Here is a 20,754-nt window from a genome sequence, read left to right as displayed (position 1 = left end):
TTCTTCCACCATCTAGCTGAGCTCTGACAACTTATCAGCCTTCACCCTTTCTTCTGCATTGCTATTCAGGAAACTTGGTTTCCAGCAATGCGAACCCCTGCCCTCCGTGGCTATCGGGGTTACTATAAGAACCGGGCAGCTTATGGAAGGGTGTCTGGTGGCGTCTGCATCTATGTCATTAACTCTCTTCACAGCGAGTCTGTCCCTCTACAAACATATTTAGAGGCTGTTGCTGTTCGAGTGTGGACGCCACAGGCTGTTACCGTCTGCAGTCTTTACCTTCCACCGGATGGTGATGTCGCGCAGCATGTCCTGACTGCGCTGATAGCCCAATTGCCGCCACCTTTCTTGTTACTGGGCGACTTCAACGCCCATAACCCTCTGTGGGGTAGGTCAGTGGCGACAGGTCGAGGCGCCACCATTGAGCATTTATTGGCACAGCTCAATCTTTAGCTTTTAAATGATGGTTCCTTCACTCACTTCAGCGTGGCGCATGGCACGTACTCCGCCATTGACCTTTCGATCCGCAGCCCTAGCCTCTTCCCGTCTGTTCAGTGGCGAGTGCATGACGACCTGTGTGGCAGTGACCACTTTCCGATCTTTCTGTCTGCCACAGCGTCAGTCTTCTGGACGGCCTTGCAGGTGGGCTATGAATAAGGCTGACTGGGACTTGTTTTCCTCCACTGCCGCTATTGAGCCTCTCTCTAGTGATGACATTGATGCGGTGGTTCAATCGGTCACCACTGGCATCGTTACTGCTGACGAATCTGCCATTCCGCGTTCTTCTGGGTCCCCTCGGCGGCAGACTGTGCCTTGGTGGTCGCCTGAGATTGCTGAAGTGATTAAAGATCGCAGGCGATCGCGCCAGCGTCACAAGCGACATCCCTCAATCGAACACCTTATCGCCTTCAAATGGCTGTGTGCGCGAGCCCGCCGCCTTATCCGCCAATGCAAGCAGGAGTGCTGGGAGCGGTATGTGTCCACCATTGGCCTCCATGTCACTCCATCGCAGGTCTGGGCCAAGATTCAACGCCTCTATGGCTATCGGACCCCCGTCAGCGTCCCTGCGCTCTCACTGAATGGAGCAGTTTGTACTGATTCCGACGTCATTGCAAACCGCTTGGCAGAGCATTTTGCTCTGAATTCCGCTTCTGCCAATCACCCCTTGGCCTTCCGCTCCATTAAAGAGCGGATGGAATGTCGGAGCCTTTCTTTTCGCACCCACCATCCTGAATCGTACAATGTTCCATTCAGTGAGTGGGAATTTCGCAGTGCCCTCACCGCTTGTCCTGATACTGTTCCTGGGCCAGATGGCATCCACTGTCAGATGCTGAAACACCTTTCAGTGGACTGCCAGCGACGCCTCCTCGACCTTTACAACCGTATTTTGGTCGAGGGGGAGTTTCCGTCGCAATGGCGGGAAAGTATTGTTATCCCCGTTTTGAAACCTGGAAAGAACCCTCTGGAGTTGGACAGCTACTGTCCCATTAGCCTCACCAATGTTCTTTGCAAGTTGCTTGAACGGATGGTGAGCTGGCGGTTGAATTGGGTACTGGAGTCTCGGGGCCTTCTGGCTCCGTGTCAGGGTGGGTTCCGTAAAGGCTGCTCCGCCACCGACAATCTGGTGAGTCTGGAGTTGGCCATCCGTACTGCCTTTGCCCGCCGTCAGCACCTGGTCGCTGTCTTTTTCGACATGCGGAAGGCGTATGATACGACATGTCGTCATCACGTACTTTCTACGCTTCATGGATGGGGTCTTCGGGGCCCTCTGCCGATCTTTATCCGAAATTTTCTGTCGTATCGTACCTTCCGTGTGCAAGTCGCGGCCTCTCATAGTTCCTCCCGAGTCCAGGAGAAAGGGGTACCATAGGGATCTGTCCTCAGTGTCTGCCTGTTTTTAATCACAATAAACGGGCTTTGTTCTTAATCTGGTCTAGCTTCTCGGTTGCAGTTCCCATTTCTGGCTCAGGTCTAGACCCTGATTCAGTAGTGTAAGTGCCTTCCATCGGTTCAGTCCCCGATGTTTGGGTATCTGAGGTCTCAATTTGTTTCTTTTTCTGTAATCATGTCCATGTCGGTCACACGAGATTTGGGGATCTAGAAGGTCCACACCACAAATACCCCGCGCGGTGTAAGGCTAATTACTCAGGGAGGTCGCCGGGTATCCCTGAGACTCCGTTTGCGACACATTTTCCCATGTGCCACGGCACCCCTCGGTACGGATCGCATCACACCTTGGGTTGGGTCAGGGAATAGGGTAGTACTAGGAGTGGATAGGGAAGAAGGGATGTTGTGGGACACTCTTAGTGTGATCCATCGGCTGAGGCCTTTCCGGCAGTAGGTCCTCGACCTTTGGCATAGCCGCAGATACGCAAGCCTCTCCACCCGCACTGACAGTGCTTTGTCAAGGTGGTGTCCCCTGGAGAGGTGCTTGGGTACATAATACATGGAACTGCAATGCATTAAGATTAAATGGCAATGTAAAACATTGCTAACCTGTACTTTTTTCAGTTAGATTTGTTCATTCAAAAAAGAATTTGGTATTTTAGTGTAATGTGATAGTTCCCAGCTCTTCCATTAGGTCTGTATATCTGCCTTTCTCTGGAACACTTCTACAGTAAAGAATAATTTAAAAAGCAACCTTTGGGTTATTAATATGTATCTATGTAATGTTACCTACTTACTGTGAAAGAACATAAGATGGATAGTCAGATTTTCCTATGTTCTGCAACAATGTTCGTTGTTTTTTCAGAATGATTTTGACATGATTGATTACCTGAACGATTTACGTGAAGGTGTGTTGGAAGCCTATACTGGTATTGTACAAGGCTTGAAAGGTGACGGCCAGACTCCAAGCCCAGATGTTCAGCTTATGGAACCACATGTGCCATATATTGTACAGTTTATAACAGTTATTGCTCAAGATGCTGATAGAAATGACAGCAATGTTGCATGCTGTGCAGGACTCATTGGGTTTGTATCATTTGCCATGGTTTTTGTGAGGGTAGTCGTTACCTTGCTCTAAAACTTTATCTTTCGATGCATGGAGTATTACGTAACATTTTTTAGTTACTATAGTTGTTGTTGAATTGAAATATTAGTTTGTCTGTTAATGTGATTTACTACAACAACTACTACTCAGAGGAACTATTTTAGAGAGAAAAATGGGCATAACGTTATTATACTGCTTCTGTGAAATAGCTTTTATCTCAAATTTTAGGAAACTCAATAGTCTTGACGTGTCACAGTAGAGCACTTTTAACTGTAGGTTATAGTTTAGTCAATCAGAATTCCTGCAGTCACAGTTTATTACATCTCACTTTTTAATGTATTAATATATTGTTACTGTTTGCTTTTATCATTTGCATGTCGAATGATAAAATAAGAAGAGTAGAACTTAAAAATGTCATGTAAAAGATAAATTAAAACGGTGAACTGTACCAGTCGCTTATTTTCTCCCACTGTGTATTTTGAGGCATACATCCTCATCTTCAGGTGGATCAGTAGACTACATTTCAGTTTAGTTTCCTGAATGTGACTTGACCTATTGTTTTAAAATTCATTTAACTAGAAACAAGGTATAATTCATCATTTGTTTTTATAAAAAGGAAATGGGATTACAAATTGTAAAAAAAATATTATAGCTTCTTAAAAGGTGTTCTAACAGAAAGAAACCTGAGTGTCAGTATAAATATACATTTTTATCATTAAATGGTGCACAAACATGAAGCAGGAACATACACATTCCAGAGATTGTACAGAATGAGAAATAAGTTGCCTTAAGCTGGAAATCAGAGATACAAACAACATGTGTATAAATGTTGAAAATCTTTTTGCTTAAACTTATTGTTACAAACATCTTATGAACCTGTGTTTCAGTGTATTTGTGTGTTAAAGAATCAATGTAGTGGTTTGGGAGTTGTTCACATGATTTAGGTCATTAAGGAATAGATACTAAGAAAAATTACCATGTGTTGTCAAGTATGATTGAGAAGCTTTTAGAAATGTGAATGCCCACTGTTCTATCTTCGTTGTTGTGTTCAATTTCTGGCACTTCGTTTAGTGCTTGTTGGTATTTTGCAACATAGAGCAAAAGCATTAGTCAGATCATTATTTTACAGAAAGTAGACCAATGGATTACTATTTTCAGCATTAAACAACAACCTGCCCCGCCCCCTTTTTTTAATACTGACAGAGAATTTGTGTGACGATTTTCATAACACTACTGTATATGAGGTACTATTTATAGTTAGTTTACATTTGTATGCTTTGTTTTGATGTAGACCAGCATGAATTTATTGAAAATGAGATTCATATTAGTAGCATAATGAGTTTCTGATGGCTGGAGTATTATTTAAATTTAGTGTTGTTTAAAGTAATTTTACCATGTTATTACTACAGTAAAACATGATCAATTTTGGAAAATTTAAAACTATATTAAATTTTAGCCATCAGTTGGATAAGCAAAGAAACTTTATCTAGGTTTTGGCTATAATAATGTAGCCTTCTTGAGAAATGTCATAATATAAGATTAACATTAAAACATGTCATAACTCTGTTAAGACTCTGCACCCGCGGCCCACCTGTCTGGCCCGTTTGTGTGGCCTATCAGCAAAACATTAGTAGAAGTGACGCAGTCTTTTGACTATGTACTGTAGTACTAACATTTCAAGTTTGACAAGGCCAATATCCGGCATGTTTTAATTTTAATCTTATATTATGACATTTCTGAAGAAGGCTACATTATTATAGCTGAAACCTAGGTAAAGTTCTTTGCTTATGCAACTGGAGGCTGAAATTTAATATAATTACATTTTACAGATGTTGGCTTTGCTGCTCCATGCTAAAAATATTCAAATTTAAAACTAATTTTTTGTCTTTGTTTATAAGTTGCAGTGTAATTGGAATGATCTCATGTAAAACAAGTCAAACCAATGAGGTGTTTGTTGGTAGCCATTCTTTTTAACTCTGTATTATTTTATTGTGCTAACTGAATAACTGTGGTACTCAGGTATCTGAATGTCCTATTGTCCACTGAATTATCCCTGGTGGTGTTCGGCTTACCTTTTCTCTTTGTAATTGATTGCAGTGACCTGTGTACAGCATTTGGTGCTAAGATGCTACAGCTATTGGATGTGGAGCCCATTACAGAATTATTGACGCAGGGTCGTCGATCCCGTGTCACAAAGACTAAAACTCTTGCTGCTTGGGCCACGAGAGAAGTGCGTAAGCTGAAATCTGCTGCAGCCACACCAGCCTCCAGTTGGTGAGTAACACACTTATTCATGTTAGTTCTAACCTGTGAAACACTAATGCAAACAACATTACATGAAAATGTTGACTTAACGTAACACTTTATGAATTGCAGCATTTAAAGGGCAGTTGGTGTAAAGTTTTTAATATTTTGATCATTTTGAAGATAATGAACAAATTTTCTTCAAGCTAAAATTTATGAGGTAATGGAAATGAGATGATTTCCTTTTAAAATAAAGACTTTATTTATAAGCGTCACAGAAATGGGTAGGATGTTACACTTACAGTAATTTCTGCGGTGGTAATATGTTGCTTAGACTCTACACATAGTAGCTGCTGGTTGATATTTAAAATCCAGAGTAACTTTAACTGGAAAAGTTTGCGAAGTGTTGTTTCATGGCACTGGTGTGCAGAGGAGTTTGTGTTGTATGGATGTTAAAATGAATGGTAGTGAGACTGGAAAGATAATATCAATCTCCACAACAAAAATGTACGATTGTTAAGTCTTTGTAGAAATATTCATGTTTTTCCAGTTTTGGTTCTGAAGCTAAGAATTTTCCCTTTACAGATCCGCCTCTGTATGTATAATCCCACATGAAGAAATTTGGATGAAATACTTTCTCAATATTATTCCTACTTTTGGTTGTCTGCAAATCCCCACTCCACTCTGAAGGCTCGTCCAGGGTGAAAGGCAGTGCAACAGAGTGAGCGATTGATTTATAATGAATAAAAGAAAACAAAATAGTACAGTGATAAATATTCGTGTGCACAGTTACTGGAAACGAAGTATGTGCGAACGAACGAGCGTGTGTCTGGTTGTTTGTTGTGAGAGGGACGCACCTACCAGGGCGAAAGAGTGTGCTTGAAGACTATGGACCGACCGATCGACGCAACTCGACAAGATGTGATGCAGTGTGAGGAAGGATGGAAGAAGATGCGTGTGGATCATTCGAGGCTAATTCTGATTACACAAAATATATAATTTTTTAATGAGAAATGTCTTACTGTACGCCTTATCTTCTGATCGACGCATGTCGCATTTCCTCCTCTGCACATTGTGTGTTTTTTCTTGCTCAGGAAATTGTAAACATGAAAAAATTACAGTATTTTCCAGCAGAGGAAGTATGTTTAAATGTTGCAGTGCAACTGACATATCTTACTGGTCAGATTTGTTACCAAGATGTGAAGTGCTTTGGTTAGATACTTGAGACTTTTTTACTATAAAAGGCACATCACTCACTTAACTGCTGATATTTATTTCAGTGATGAAAATTTGTTGATTGAAGTGCCTTTATAAAAGCATAATAAGCTGAGAATAATTGATCTCAGTGGCTTTGATATGAATGAAAAATTATGTTGCGTTTATCGTCTGCCCTATTTTAAAGGACAGGTCAGTATTACTCCTAGTTTATAATCAGGGGTAAGTAAATGTTACAAATTCTGCGCTGTACAATTTAATTGTTCATAACGAGTCTCTGCTAGACCTTCCTGTAAGTGAGATCCGAAATATTTTTATATATTGCTGAGTTTAATTTGTATAGTGGAGTCAGGTTTCGTTATATTGTTTGATGGCTGTTTTGCTCATTATTGGAGCATGTAAGTAATCATATTATCGGATTACTTCACAAACCCATAAGGATGGTTGTGTAAATTTGTAACTATTTGTAAGTCTTGTTTTTAGGTGACATAGATAATAAAAAGTCCAAGGTAACTCACTGACCTGAACCAAAAAAATTCTGTGATTTGAGGAGGTCCTCATGAGCATTTCCGCACATTGGGTGTTGAATGAATAGAAATGAATTGAGCTTGGTTATGTGGTCACATTTCTCATGTTGTGGGTCATTATTTTTCTAAGCTGATTCTGGAGTGTGACCATTGCAACAGATTATGCATTTATCATTTGCTAGTCTGGTTTCCGTTGTGAAAATACTCAGGAATAAGTATGGTATTTCTTATTGAGCTTGGACCTCCTCGTGTATTTCTGACTGATGTGTGATACTTGCGTCCCTGTGTGCCTGTGAATAAATTACATGCCAGCCGAAGTGTGTTCAGTACCCTTCCAAAGGCATGGAAGTACGTAAACTGCATTGTATCAATGAGCCTATGTGTAGTGTATGATAGTGTGTGCTAGTTTATGGATGTGTATATGCTTGTTGCTGAGAGTGCTATTTAATATTTGAGAAGTATGAATGCTTGATTTGCCAACGACAAATGGACTGACAAATGTGTTTTATATGTAAACCTTGTTGTGAATGTTTTGGATGCTTCTTGTGTGTTTGTGGAAGTGTGACAGAATTGTGGAAATGTGTGCCATGAAAGTTCAACACCGTGAACAAATTCCTGTACGAGTGTAACTTCATTAACCTTCTATTCCAATGATTGATTTGGAAATCTTCCAAGACATTATTCCTCTGTGATCCCTTCAGTTTTCCACTCCCTGTTGCTGCTGCTACTGCTTGCTTCCATGTGAAACCCAGGAGCTATACGAGGGTTAGGTATTAATGTTACGGCATTAATTTTCGTATGTATTGCTTGAAAATGTTACTTTGGATTGAAGTCGCATAAAGTGATTATACAATGCAGGCAGTTTGTGGCCTCAGTTAAACGTTCTGTAATCATTAGCACTTCAGCATAGGGAATTAAAAGTTATAGCTATTGTAAATTCAAATTAATAAAACAAAAGTGTTCAACGTTCCTAAAACTGTTCTGCATTCCCTAAATCCAATACTACCACCATCATGTTTTCAGTGACCAGATATTATCTGGTTGAGCTCTCGTTTTCTGAGATTTGTAGTTGAATTCTACAGATTTATTATGATTAGTAGTTTAGTGACATTTTGTTTGTTAATTTTCTGTACTTCTGATGGAATTTAATAATCTTTATGACTGTTTAATCAGTTACTGTTGATGTAGAGCTGCCATGTAGCTACACAATTCGACAGTATGTTTCCAGATCAGAAATATCATTGTTAATTTCTTTTAATCTACCAGTTATAAAGGCATTTTAAATATGGATTAGTAGAATAAAAGTAAGAAAAAATAATCACAAATTGGGTTAAATAATTTTTATTTTTGTTCTAAACCATGTTAATAAAATTGTGCAAAGTGTGCCCAGAAGTAGGCTGGCATGATTATGTAAATGTTCCTTTTTTTTATTATTTTTTTTTGCTAGCCAAGCTTCTGCAGTGAAAGTAAAATCTCAAAAGTTTGTGTCTTATGTGTCTTATACCTATTCTGGACATTCAATTATAGAAAATAACAGGCAGATGACAGGAGATGTAAGTCCCTGTCCAGCAGAGGCTGTAAGTGGTGGATCATGTCAGTCTTGTGGCAAATGTAATCATATATGTGTAACACCAGGTTTGTAAGTTCCTTATGTAGGTTTGTTTATGTAATAGATTGTCTGGCAATCTTTTGATAAAGCTTTTCAAGTATACCAAAAACAAATAAAAATTTGTAGTGAGCAAATTGGTAATTGGATCTGCAGCCACACTTGATTATTCTTTGCTGCTTGCTTCCAGTTAATCATTTCAGATGAATAAACTGAAGAAATTGAAATATAATGTTTTTCCTACCATAATGGTTTAACAATTTGTTAGTACGCTAAAGGTTTCTGAAGGTTTGTCAATTTGGCATTTACAACTGTTTAATAAGGATAAAGGTGTGGGCTTTACAACCTTACAGTGTTTGGAAAAGAAACGAATTCCTAACATTGTAAGCAATCAGTGTACTTCGCTAAGCAACCCAAGTAAGGCTTGCCCCCCCCCCCCCTTTTTTTTTTTTTTTTTTTTTTTTTTTTTTTTTTTTTTTAAAAGAGCATAATACAGAACTTTTGATTCGCAGTACTAAAACATAAAATTAAATTTCATTATAAATCAAGACAGAAAGGTTACGAATTGTGAAATAAGTTCCACAAATTATTGAATAAAATGAGATTATAGTGCTGTGCATGAGATGTATATAGAAGAGTGTTGATAATTTGTTAGATAAAGTGATATTTTCCTTGTTGACGTGACAATGAAAACAATTGGTCATCTTTTGCACGGCATTGTATACACACTGGCAAAGGAAATCTGTTGAGTAACATTTATACTTCTACATTTAGCTACATGTAATAAGATAGTTTAAAATGCTCTTTTGATATATATAGGCAATCCTGTAGATGAAACGAAGTAATTGTTATCTCTTGAATCCAGCTAGCTGTATTGGCACTGAGCCAGGGGAAGGCACGTAAGCTTGACTGAGAGTTCTGTTAGCTTTCATACAAATCTGTTTTATGAGTTAATGTTTCCCTCAAAAACAAAGATGATGTGACTTACCAAAGGAAAGCGCTGGCAGGTCGATAGACACACAAAACAAACAAACACAAACATACACACAAAATTCTAGCTTTCACAACCAACGGTTGCTTCTTCAGGAAAGAGGGAAGGAGAGGGAAAGGCGAAAGGATGTGGGTTTTAAGGGAGAGGGTAAGGAGTCACTCCAATCCCGGGAGCGGGAAGTCTTACCTTAAGGGGGAAAAAGGACAGGTATACACTCGCTCGCGCGCGACACACACACACACACACACACACACACACACACACACACACACACACACATACCATATATTTAGTTGAATACTTTGCACATTAGAGAGGACTTTGATGGGTACCGCGGATTTCCTAGTGAACTCTTCAACACCATGCAGAAAGACTTTAAAGATTCAGTTAACAATGAAAAAAGAAAAAAATTACAGTAATCGAAAGAAGGATTTATTTGGGTCTCATCGTTCTATACATATAGAAGCATTTCGTGTTAGTAGGCATGGAGCAAATGATGAAATCAGTGATAAGAATAGTAATTTTGCGGAAGTCACATGTATTACACTGTCAGTTGTAACAGTTTTTTATGGTGCTGAACAAAAAGTATGGAGACATTATATATTACTGCAAAGGACAGTGATTGTCAACAGGCATGTCTGGAACAATTCTTTGATTTAAGGCAAACTGCTGCTGACTTTCTGAAGGAAAAAGGAAAACTGGAACAAAAATTGACTGCAGACTACTCTCACCAAGACATTGCAAGGTGAGAAGCAAATTATTTGTGATTTGACAGGGAAAGTGGTTGTATTTAAAAAGAAAAGCACATTGTGGAAGGGAAACGTCTGACAAGGAACACTGTCTTGATCCTTAAAGCTCACTTGTATTAAAGAAAATGCAAGTTTTGGAGAAGGCTTTGGGCGTTGAAATTGTTGTTGAAAGAATTAAAAGAATAGCCTGTTTTGACAGTTTCCCACTCCAGGCACCCCCCCCCCCCACCCCGTACATGGGCTTATGGAACCATTTGATCTGCAGTGTAATTCCTTTTTAAGAGACAAATTCTGTTATATTAAGACTGTCCAGAAGTATATTAAGACTGTCCAGAAGTACTACATTGTTTTTCTTTGGAAGAGTTTCCACGTCTCCTTAATGAGGTTGCAGATGTGATATCAGTCTTCTGATAAACATGTACAAAAGTCTCTTTTTGAGTAATTGTGAAACTAAAGTTATGTGGTAACCTGAGTGATGAAACTCTTTGAAACTGTCTATGTCTGCCAGTGTGCTGATAGATTATATGGGATATGAATTGTATTATGTCTTCAGTGTGCCAAAAATAATTTAGTACGGAAAATTTGTTGTATTTTTAATATATGTTGTTGAGAAGCATAAAAGTCATTTAATGTTCCTTGTAGGACTGCATTGCTGTCAAATGTGGTGCATCTGCAGTTTCCTTATCTTCCAGTTCAGGGTGGTTTGGTAGTGGGGATGAGGAAGAGGGGGGAGAGTGCAGTCAGACAGGAATGTTGGCGTGTGAGTGAGAGCTCTGCGTGCATGTGTAGTAGCTGGGCAGACATAGACTTTCACATGATAAACTAGCATTGAGAGCTGTATCAAACCAAGTTTTGTACTGAGGGCAACAATAAAGACTATCTTCTTTTGCAGTGTTCTAGGACCATCACATCCTTTACAATCAAACCTCATATTTGGATGAATATTTGCTTCTTTATTCTCCCTACAGTGATAAATAACTACGAAATTTTAGTGCTTTCTTTCTCTTCATTTTCATTTTATGTTTGTTCAAACATAAAATGTGCAAGTGTCTTCATGTCTGCATAACTACTACACGATATATCCGGTTTAACTTGCTTATTGCTTTCAGATCAGGTTTCTTCGATAGTTTTGACATAACAATGTCATAAAATCACACATGCCAACCTTTAGAAAATAGCAATTTTCATTTATCATCCAACGTATGTGAAATTTTGAAGTCATATAATCATAAAATATAAGGATTGTAAATAAGTTTATCGAATACCATTAAGTAAACTGACCAGAACAGGAATAAATTTATATGTTTGTGAGGAATAATAGCCAGCTGCGGTGGTCTAGCGGTTCTAGGCGCTCAGTCCGGAACCGCGCGACTGCTACGGTCGCAGGTTCGAATCCTGCCTCGGGCATGGATGTGTGTGATGTCCTTAGGTTAGTTAGGTTTAAGTAATTCTAAGTTCTAGGGGACTGATGACCACAGATGTTAAGTCCCATAGTGCTCAGAGCCATTTGAACCATTTTTTTGAGGAATAATAACTGTCTGCCTCAGATTTCAATTTTTTGATACGTAGTGTTACCTCCCCAAAAAAAAGAAAAAATAAAAGAAAATCAAGGACTTGGCTATCACATGGGAAATAAAATTAATGGTATTATTCCTATATTGAAAATTTTAGGTCAGTTTTCATTTGGTCGTATTTCAAAATCTGTTATTGTTTAAATAATTGTAGAAACGAATATAATATGCATGGTTCATGGCTGTGCAGAAGGTGGTAGGCAGTGTCACATGTCCTGAATGACAAAAACGAAATTTAAAAAAATTAAACTGGCTTAACTGCCAGCTATTTAAAAAAAAGAAATGACAATTTCTGAAGTATTTATTTTCAACTGTGTTGTGCACGGTTGCAGTAATTTAAAGCAACAACTTTTTCTTCTCTGCGCAGAATAGAGCACAAAAACATGGGAAAACTGGTAGGTTTTTCCAGTTGATGTTTTAGGTGGTTCAGTGATAACTTGAACATGAAGATATGGCATTGGGCAAATGCCCTATTATTTGGCTCATTAGAATGACAGTGAAGATCTTGTTCTGTTGTATATACATCAGTGATGATTGAAAAGTACCATAGACCAATATTTACAGGCTATGCATAGATATTTGCTCATATGAGGGATATGAATCTGTCCCTTAAATTATATTTTCCAAAGGGTTCTAAGTTGCTACTGATCCTATTTGCTCCCAACTGTAATTGGTGTAAAGGCTTAAATTATTGGAAACTTCTGGTACTATGAAGTGTTTGAAGTTCTCAGAACATTTCAAATGGTCTGATATACAGATTATCAGAAATGAAATAAATTTTAAGTATGGATACAAAACAGTGCTGACGCTGATAATATTTGACTGTTTAGAAGTTGTCAAATTTTCTTCTCATCCTAAGCTTTATTGTTCTGTTCCTTACTATGATAACTATGCCATGGATAGTTACAAAGAATGACTCCTCAGTCAGCAGTAATTTTAAAATCATTGCAGAAGGTTATAAAATGAGTTCTGTTTCTGTATTGGTCTGAAGAACTCTTGCTAAAATAGTGGGATTATTGTAATGTTAATGTCTCTTTGATACAGTACATGAATTTCACAGAGAATAATGGAAAATCCAGGATAGAATATTGAGAATATTATAAAAAGGGTAGATTGCTACTCATATAGCAGAGATGCTGAGTCGCAGATAGGCACAACAAAAAGATGGTCAGTCAGTAAGCTTTAGGCCAGAAAGGCCTTCATCCAAGTTCTCTCTCTCTCTCTCTCTCTCTCTCTCTCTCTCTCTCTCTCTCACACACACACACACACACACACACACACACACACACACACACTGGCTGCTGAGATCAGAATGGGAGCATACAGGGACAAGGTGGAGAGAGGGTAGGGCAGCTAGGTGTAATGAGGAGGTTAGTGGGAGGTCAGAATGGGGGAGGGGGGGGGCAGTGGAAAAGAAGTACACACACACACACACACACACACACACACACACTGGCTGCTGAGATCAGAATGGGAGCATACAGGGACAAGGTGGAGAGAGGGTAGGGCAGCTAGGTGTAATGAGGAGGTTAGTGGGAGGTCAGAATGGGGGAGGGGGGGGCAGTGGAAAAGAAGTAAAGGCTGTGGGTGCATTGGTGGAATGGAGAGCTTTGTAGTACTGGAGTGGGAACAGGGAAAGGGATAGGTGGGTGTGGGCAGTGACTAACAAAGGTTGAAGCCAGGACTGTTGAGAAAATTAGGATATATTGCAGGGCAGAGTTCCCACCTGCACAGTTCAGATAAGCTGGTATTCATAGGAAGTATCCAGATGTCACAGGCTGTGGAGCAGTCATTAAAACAAATGTCGTGTTGGGCATTGTACTCGGCAACTGGGTGCTCCACCTGTTTCTTGTCTAGTTTGCTGGTGTCTATTCATGCGATCAGACAGCTTGGTTGTCATGCCCACATAGAAAGCAGCACAGTGGTTGTATTTAAGTCTGTAGATCACATGACTGGTTTCACAGGTAGCCCTGCCTTTGATGGGATAGGTGATGCCTGTAACCTGACTGGAGTAGGTGGTGGTGGTGGTGGTGGTGGTGGTGGTGGTGGTGCATGTATAGGGCATGTCTAGGTATATTACAGGGATAGTAGCCATGAGGCAAGGGGTTGAGAGCAGAGGTTGTGTAGGGATGGACAAGGATATTGTTTAGGATCGGTGGGTGGCAGAGGGAGGAGGGGTGGGAAAGATAGTGTATAGGACATACCTCATTTCAGGGCACAATGAGAGGTAGTCGAAACCCTGGCAGAGAAAATGATTCTGTTGCTCCGGTACTGAGTCTGAGGGGGAATGCTCTTCTGTGGTTGGATGGTGGGATTATGGGAGGCAGGTGTTGGCTGGAGAGATAAGGCATAGGAAATTGTTTTTGTGCAAGGTTGGGACGGTAATTATGGTCTGTGAAGGCCTCAGTATCTTGGTATATTCTGAGAGAGACTGCACGTCACTACAGATGTGACGGCCATGGGCTGTATGGAAGGAACTTCTTGGTACGGAATGGGTGGCACTGTTGAAGTGGTTTTGCTGTTGGCTAGTAGTTTGATAAGAACAGAGATAATGATGTTGCCATCTCTGAGGTGGAGGTCAACACCAAGGAAGGTGGCTTGTTGGGTTGAGGAGGAAGCAGGGGAAGTGAATGGGCAGAAGGTGTTGAGATTCTGGAGGAATGTGGATGGGTTGGCCTCACCCTTGATCCAAAAACTGTGAAAATGTCATCAGTGCATCTGAACCAGGTGAGGGATTTGGGATTCTGGGTGGTTAGGAAGAATTCCTCTAGATGGCCCATGAATAGGTTGGGACAGGGTGGTGCCATGCAGGTGCCCATTCTGTTTGTAGGTGATCCTTTCAAAGGAGAAATGATTGTGGGTGAGAATATATGGTCATAGTGACCAGGAAGGAGGTTGTAGGTTTCGAATGCATTGGGCATTGGGAAAGTTAGTGTTCAATACTGGCAAGGCCCTAATGGGATGTTAGTGTAAAGGGAGGTGGCATCAATGACGAGCAGGGCACCATGTGGTAAAGGTACAGGAACAGTGGAGAGTTGGTGGAGGAAATGGTTAGTATCTTTTATATAGTAGGGTAGGTTGGGTGCAATAGGCTGAAGGTACTGGTTTAAGAGAGCAGAGATTCTCTGTGGAGGTACAATAACTGGCCACAGTGGGGTGTCCTGAGTGGTTTGGTTTTATACCTAAAGAAGCATATAGAAATTGGAGAGTGCAGGGAGCGGTAGGAATGAGGGGAGAGAAATACTCAAAGAATACAATAGAATATTTTTATTCACCTTTCAGTATTTTTCATACAATTGGCTTCGTCAAAGTTTACAATGGAGTACAGTTCAGCACAATAAACACTTAGATGCACAGAATTATTTAGCTTATTTAAGAATTGAAAACATTTCTTTATCACTTATTAAAAGCTTATATTATAATGAGTATTTCCTTGGAATTCTTCAGTTGCATAGAATTCACTGCATTTTAAGCAGTTTTGCAATACACTCTTGAATTTATTAAATGGGGCTGTACGAGCTGAGTGTGGTAACTTATTGAAAAATTTTTTGCCCAAATGTTTATAGTTATTATGGACAACAGCTAGCCTCGAGAAAGGAAAATCAAACACGCGACTATTTCTGGTATTGTGTGTGTGTACATCACATCTCGTGTAGAATTTGTTCAGGTTTTCTTTAGCATACATTAAACAGTTATATATGTACATGCTGGGTACTGTCATTACACTGAGATATTTAAAGTGGTTTCTGCAGGAATCTCTGGGTGTTAATCCTAGTATACATCTGACGGGCTTCTTTTGCCATCTGAAAATAAATTTAGCCCCTGAGGAATTACCCCACAGCAAAATTCCATACTCCAGATGGGAATGGAAGAAAGCAAAATATGAGTGTAATAACAGCTGTTTGCTCACACTGTTCCTCAATTTGTACAGTAAAAAAAGTACACAGGCTAGTTTGCTGCACAGGTGACTGGTGTGTTCTTCCCAGGAGAGTTTATGGGCTATGTGCAGTCAAAGTAGTGTCACTGCTTTATTTTTACTTTTTGTAGCTTTTAGATTAAAAATTATTCCTTCTGTTTTTGTATTGTTTATGCACAGTTGATTTGCCTGACACCAGTGACTAGTAATTTGCATTATTTCTCTGTTGTTATCCAGCACAGTTTGTAAATTGTCACCTGAGAGTATTAGTGTTATATCATCAGCGTACAGTATATTCTTACATGGAATGTAATTCGAGAAATCGTTAATATAGACAATGAACAGGAAAGGCCCAGGAACCGAACCTTGAGATATTCCTCTTTTTATAGGGAGTATTGCTGATCTCTGTTTATTTGCATATACAAGCTGTAATCTATTGCTTAAATAAGATTTGAATAAGGTGAGTGGTATATCTTCAATGCCATAGTATTCTAACTTTTTTTAATGATAATGTCATGAGACACTGAATCAAATGCTTTGCTTAAATTAATAAGTGTTCCAGATATATGCAGCCTCTTTTCATATGCTTCATATACATTGTTCACCAAAGCTTCAAGTGCTTTTACAGTTGATAGGTGAGGCATGAATCCGAATTGCTGTTCATTTAATAGTTTGTTGCTTTCAAAATAGCGGCATATGCATGCAATTTTCTATTATTTTGGATATGATTGGTACTATTGATATGGGTCTGTAGTTGTTTGGGAGGTTTTTGTAACCTTTTTTTATACATAGGCAGTGTAACTGTGAGCTTCAGACATTCTGGAAACATTCCTTCATCTAGTACTCTGGGGATGTTCTGGGATGGGCATAAGAATTTAAGGAGAGACTGGAGATCCTGCGGGATTTCTGGAATGCATCACTGTGGCAGGGTTTGTAGGAGGATGAATCTGACAGCTGGCAGAGTCCTTCTGCCAGTTAATCCTTGCAGTTTGAAACAGCAGTGGTGGAGCCTTTGTCAACAGGGAGCATTATAAGATTGAGGTCAGTTCGCAGTGGTGTATTGCAGTTCTTTTTGTGGTGTAAGGTTAGCTTGCATGTTTTGAGCAATTCGAGGAATGATGATGAGGCAAAGCTCGAAGCTAAGAAATTCTGGAAAGTTAAAAGGGGGTGGGGTGATTTGGTTGGCAGTGGCTTTGGATCACAGTTGGAAGGAGGAGTGTACTGAGTCAGTGTTCGGCATTGGTCTTTGGTTGAGTGTGATTGCTAGAGTCCGTGGTGAAAAAGTGTTTCCACTGTAGGGACCAGGAGTTGGAGAGAGAACGTCTTTAACAAGTCTTGCATAATTAAATTTGAGAGTGGGGCAGATGATGAGTCCTTTGGGAGAGAGAAAGCCCAGATATTTCCTTGGGGCTAAAGCTTTTGAAGGAAAGTTCACAACTGTTTCGGGTCTTTTTTAGGTTCTGGATGCTATATGGTGGTGGTGATAGTAGGGAGTTTTTGTGAGAGGGCTCGGAGCAAGATAGTGCTATGCCACACTTTTGTCTTTCTGAGAAAAATGCGTCTTAAATTTTCAGAAAATCCCATAAATCAGATTTTCGTATTTTATTTCAAGTATCTTTATTTATGTTGGTTTGTCACTTATTGTGTTTTCAGTTTGTATAATGGCATGTATATCTTAAAAACCATTCGTAAATTGCAATTAAATGGATGCATGCACATATATGGTGGCTTAGCACTCAGAACTTGGCACAATATGTCAGTAAAGAATGATATTTATTAATTATAATCTATTACACACTAAATCAGGGTGTATTTGAATTCCGGGAATTTTTTGAATTCCGGGAATTTTTTGAATTCCGGGAATTTTTTGAATTCCGGGAATTTTTTGAATTCCGGGAATTTTTTGAATTCCGGGAATTTTTTGAATTCCGGGAATTTTTTGAATTCCGGGAATTTTTTGAATTCCGGGAATTTTTTGAATTCCGGGAATTTTTTGAATTCCGGGAATTTTTTGAATTCCGGGAATTTTTTGAATTCCGGGAATTTTTTGAATTCCGGGAATTTTTTGAATTCCGGGAATTTTTTGAATTCCGGGAATTTTTTGAATTCCGGGAATTTTTTGAATTCCGGGAATTTTTCATTGTTTTAGTTTTCAGTTAAATTTTTGTGACATTGACTTGTAAGAGCCAATACTCTAATAAAGAATAATACTGCAGCAATAAAGCATGAAAGAGAGAAAGAAAATAAAATAAAACTAAGTTGCCAAGGAAATGCGCCATATTCAGCAACAAAAGACAGTGGTCACACAAGCGTCTGCCAACAGCAAAATGTGTCAGCGGCTTCAGGAAGAGTGTATAAAGCTTCATAACAGCAAATTGCCTCTGATGAGTGTGATGTCACAACTGCGTGCATTAGATTTGTTTGAGCAGTTGCAAGCGAGCTCATGCGCATGCTCAGTGGAGTCGTACCTTCCCCTGCTTCTGGCTACAGAAGTGTATCAGTTAGCTGTACAAGCAAGCAGCCAGATGCTACCTGGAAAAAATTTTACCTGCGCACCTAAATTGTCAGATTCATGCATGTGCGCAACAGGCCTGGATGTAGGGGCCGGGGGAGGGGGGGGGGGGCAAACCAGGGTATTTGCTCCAGGTGGCAATTTGGGGGGGGGGGTTAAAGACTGTTTCACAAAGTGCCTAGCACCCGGCACCATGTCGTTCTATCGATTATTCACAAGGTTTTGAAATGCATCCCTGTTGAATAACAGATAAGAACAATTACATATTATCTTCTCGGTGAAACCAAGAAAATAATATTTTGGCAGAAAATTTTTTGCCAGAACGCTACACTGATAAGGGCCAGTTGTACAGTCCCCAGCCAGCGGCCGCTAAAGTTCTATTCTGGGAGTAGCGCAGAAAACGCGTTGTATGAACACGTAGTAACGCCTAACTGGAGAATAAATGTGAGATAACTAAAATGGTGATTGTGGCAGGGTTAGTCAAGCTAACCGTAGAACAAGTTTTAACCCTGGCAGGAATAGTTACAGAATTAGTGATGACAAGATAGTTTGTTAGAATGAGGAAGGAGAAGAAACGGGGACATGACACAAATTATGAAAGAATGACAATTCCAAATTTATATAAACATTTCGTACTACTACTTTTTGATCTCGTGCTTCAGAGGTTAGAGTGTATGAATCAAATGTGAAACTATTGCCTAACATGAATATTTTTGCTTGTAGCAGGCCTAATAAGCATTTGACATTGCTACTTCATGATTATATTCAGTCGTGTTATAAAAATGACTATTTGTGCCAAAACAATGTCATTTATTCGGTGTGTGTTACAATTACTGCAATATCAGGCAGACATATTTCGTGTTATCTAGCAGTGACAAAATACACGTAATCAGATTGAGAAACTGTAGTGGACTGACAAGGCAGCCAGTCCACAGTGACGGGTAACCGAAAGGCACGCGTACACACACGCCGACTGGCGTTAAGTCTGAAACAGGATACGTGATGAAAGCTATAAAGAAAAGAACGGAGCTTCTTGTATACTTAACTTTAATTCATTGTGGTACATTTCTCTTGATAATACAAGTGAGACTCTCTCCAGATATGGTTAATGCGCCTCGCTAGGTCGTAGCCATGGACTTAGCTGAAGGCTATTCTAACTGTCTCTCGGCAAATGAGAGAAAGGCTTCGTACGTGTAGTCGCTAGCAATGTCGTCCGTACAACTGGGGCGAGTGCTAGTCCGTCTCTCTAGACCTGCCGTGTGGTGGCGCTCGGTCTACGATCACACAGTGGCGACACGTGGGTCCGACGTGTACTAATGGACCGCGGCCGATTTAAAGCTACCACCTAGCAAGTGTGGTGTCTAGCGGTGACACCACAGAAACCACATCAGTCTTCAGGTACTACTCGTATTGATAGCTTCTTCAGTATTAGACGACGATATTTGGTTTTTTCAGGTGGAAAATGTTTGACGAACTTTGATGAGCTAATAGATTCTTTCCCAAAAGGAAAGCACGCCATGTAAAGCTCTACTAAGGTTAGTGAGAAAAGCAATGCAAGGACTTAAGGATTGAAGAAACGTGTACTGGTTTTATGTATCCTATATTTAATTTTATATCTCACACACCAAGTTATTAGCTAAAAGGCAATAAAGAGTGCAAATTTTCTGAAGAGTTCCTGTTCTGGTTACAAATAATCCCATCCAGTATATATTATGAGTTTTTCAAACGGGCAGGTTGTCAAACCGGCCAATTGGGAGCAAGAGAGGCACCACAGGACATTTTAATTTTCACTGTCCTGAATATAGTTTGATGGCACCCATTACAAAATGTTAAACACTTGAGTTCCACAGACTGAAATACAGTGACGTGCGATAGAAGAATGTAGTGTGAAGAGGTGTGGCACTGCACTTAGGCACATTTGAGACCAAATATGTCTTACATTTCCTCACATGTTTTATGTATGAGATTGTTCAGAAAGATGTGCGCTACAAAATGGACATATTTTTGAAAAGTCGATTTTTAAATTTTTGGCGTCCTACCTCAAACGCTCGAGGGAGGAGGGGCACCACTCTTAGTATTGCCCCAGTTCGGAAATTTCGTAGATCCAGGGCAGATCTACAGAGCAGCCTTAAGTTGTAATGCGGAGGTGGGTAGGCTCACATGACCCGTGTTTACGTTTAGTGATTTTGCTGTTTCCTTTTCGTTTATTGCTTTCATGTCAAATGAAAACACAACTGATTTCTGTGACCAGGAGCTATCAAGTGAATTAAAATATCTTCACATAATTACAGAAGCCTAAAATATGTTACTAATTTCAGATTTTATTTTATTTCCCCTTTCTGACAGTCGAGCATTAATCACATTGCTGAGCAATGGAGTTATTTTTGTCGATTTTCTAAAGAAATTTGGCTTTTATTAATCTTTTCCGCTT

General features: G+C 39.7%; 1 protein-coding gene across 2 annotated transcripts in view; it reads left to right on the top strand.

Annotated features, from left to right (window-relative positions):
- LOC126263711 (importin subunit beta-1) overlaps positions 1 to 8,721 on the top strand; it is a 60,476-nt gene extending 51,755 nt beyond the window's left edge. Inside the window, exons 14-16 of one of the 2 annotated variants that reach the window (XM_049960853.1) lie at positions 2,753 to 2,973; positions 5,090 to 5,266; positions 5,822 to 8,721. In XM_049960853.1, the coding sequence (XP_049816810.1) occupies positions 2,753 to 2,973; positions 5,090 to 5,266; position 5,822 (399 nt within the window). In that variant the 3' untranslated portion in view covers positions 5,823 to 8,721. Of the gene's footprint in view, positions 1 to 2,752; positions 2,974 to 5,089; positions 5,271 to 5,821 lie in introns of those variants that run through there. The other variant, XM_049960852.1, reaches the window with a different exon arrangement.
- The last annotated feature ends 12,033 nt before the right edge of the window (positions 8,722 to 20,754 follow it).

Source organism: Schistocerca nitens, chromosome 6, assembly GCF_023898315.1.
Source record: "Schistocerca nitens isolate TAMUIC-IGC-003100 chromosome 6, iqSchNite1.1, whole genome shotgun sequence".
NCBI lineage: Eukaryota > Metazoa > Arthropoda > Insecta > Orthoptera > Acrididae > Schistocerca > Schistocerca nitens.
Note: the sequence above shows the minus strand (reverse complement) of the source record. Positions and strands in the feature narration are given on the sequence as shown.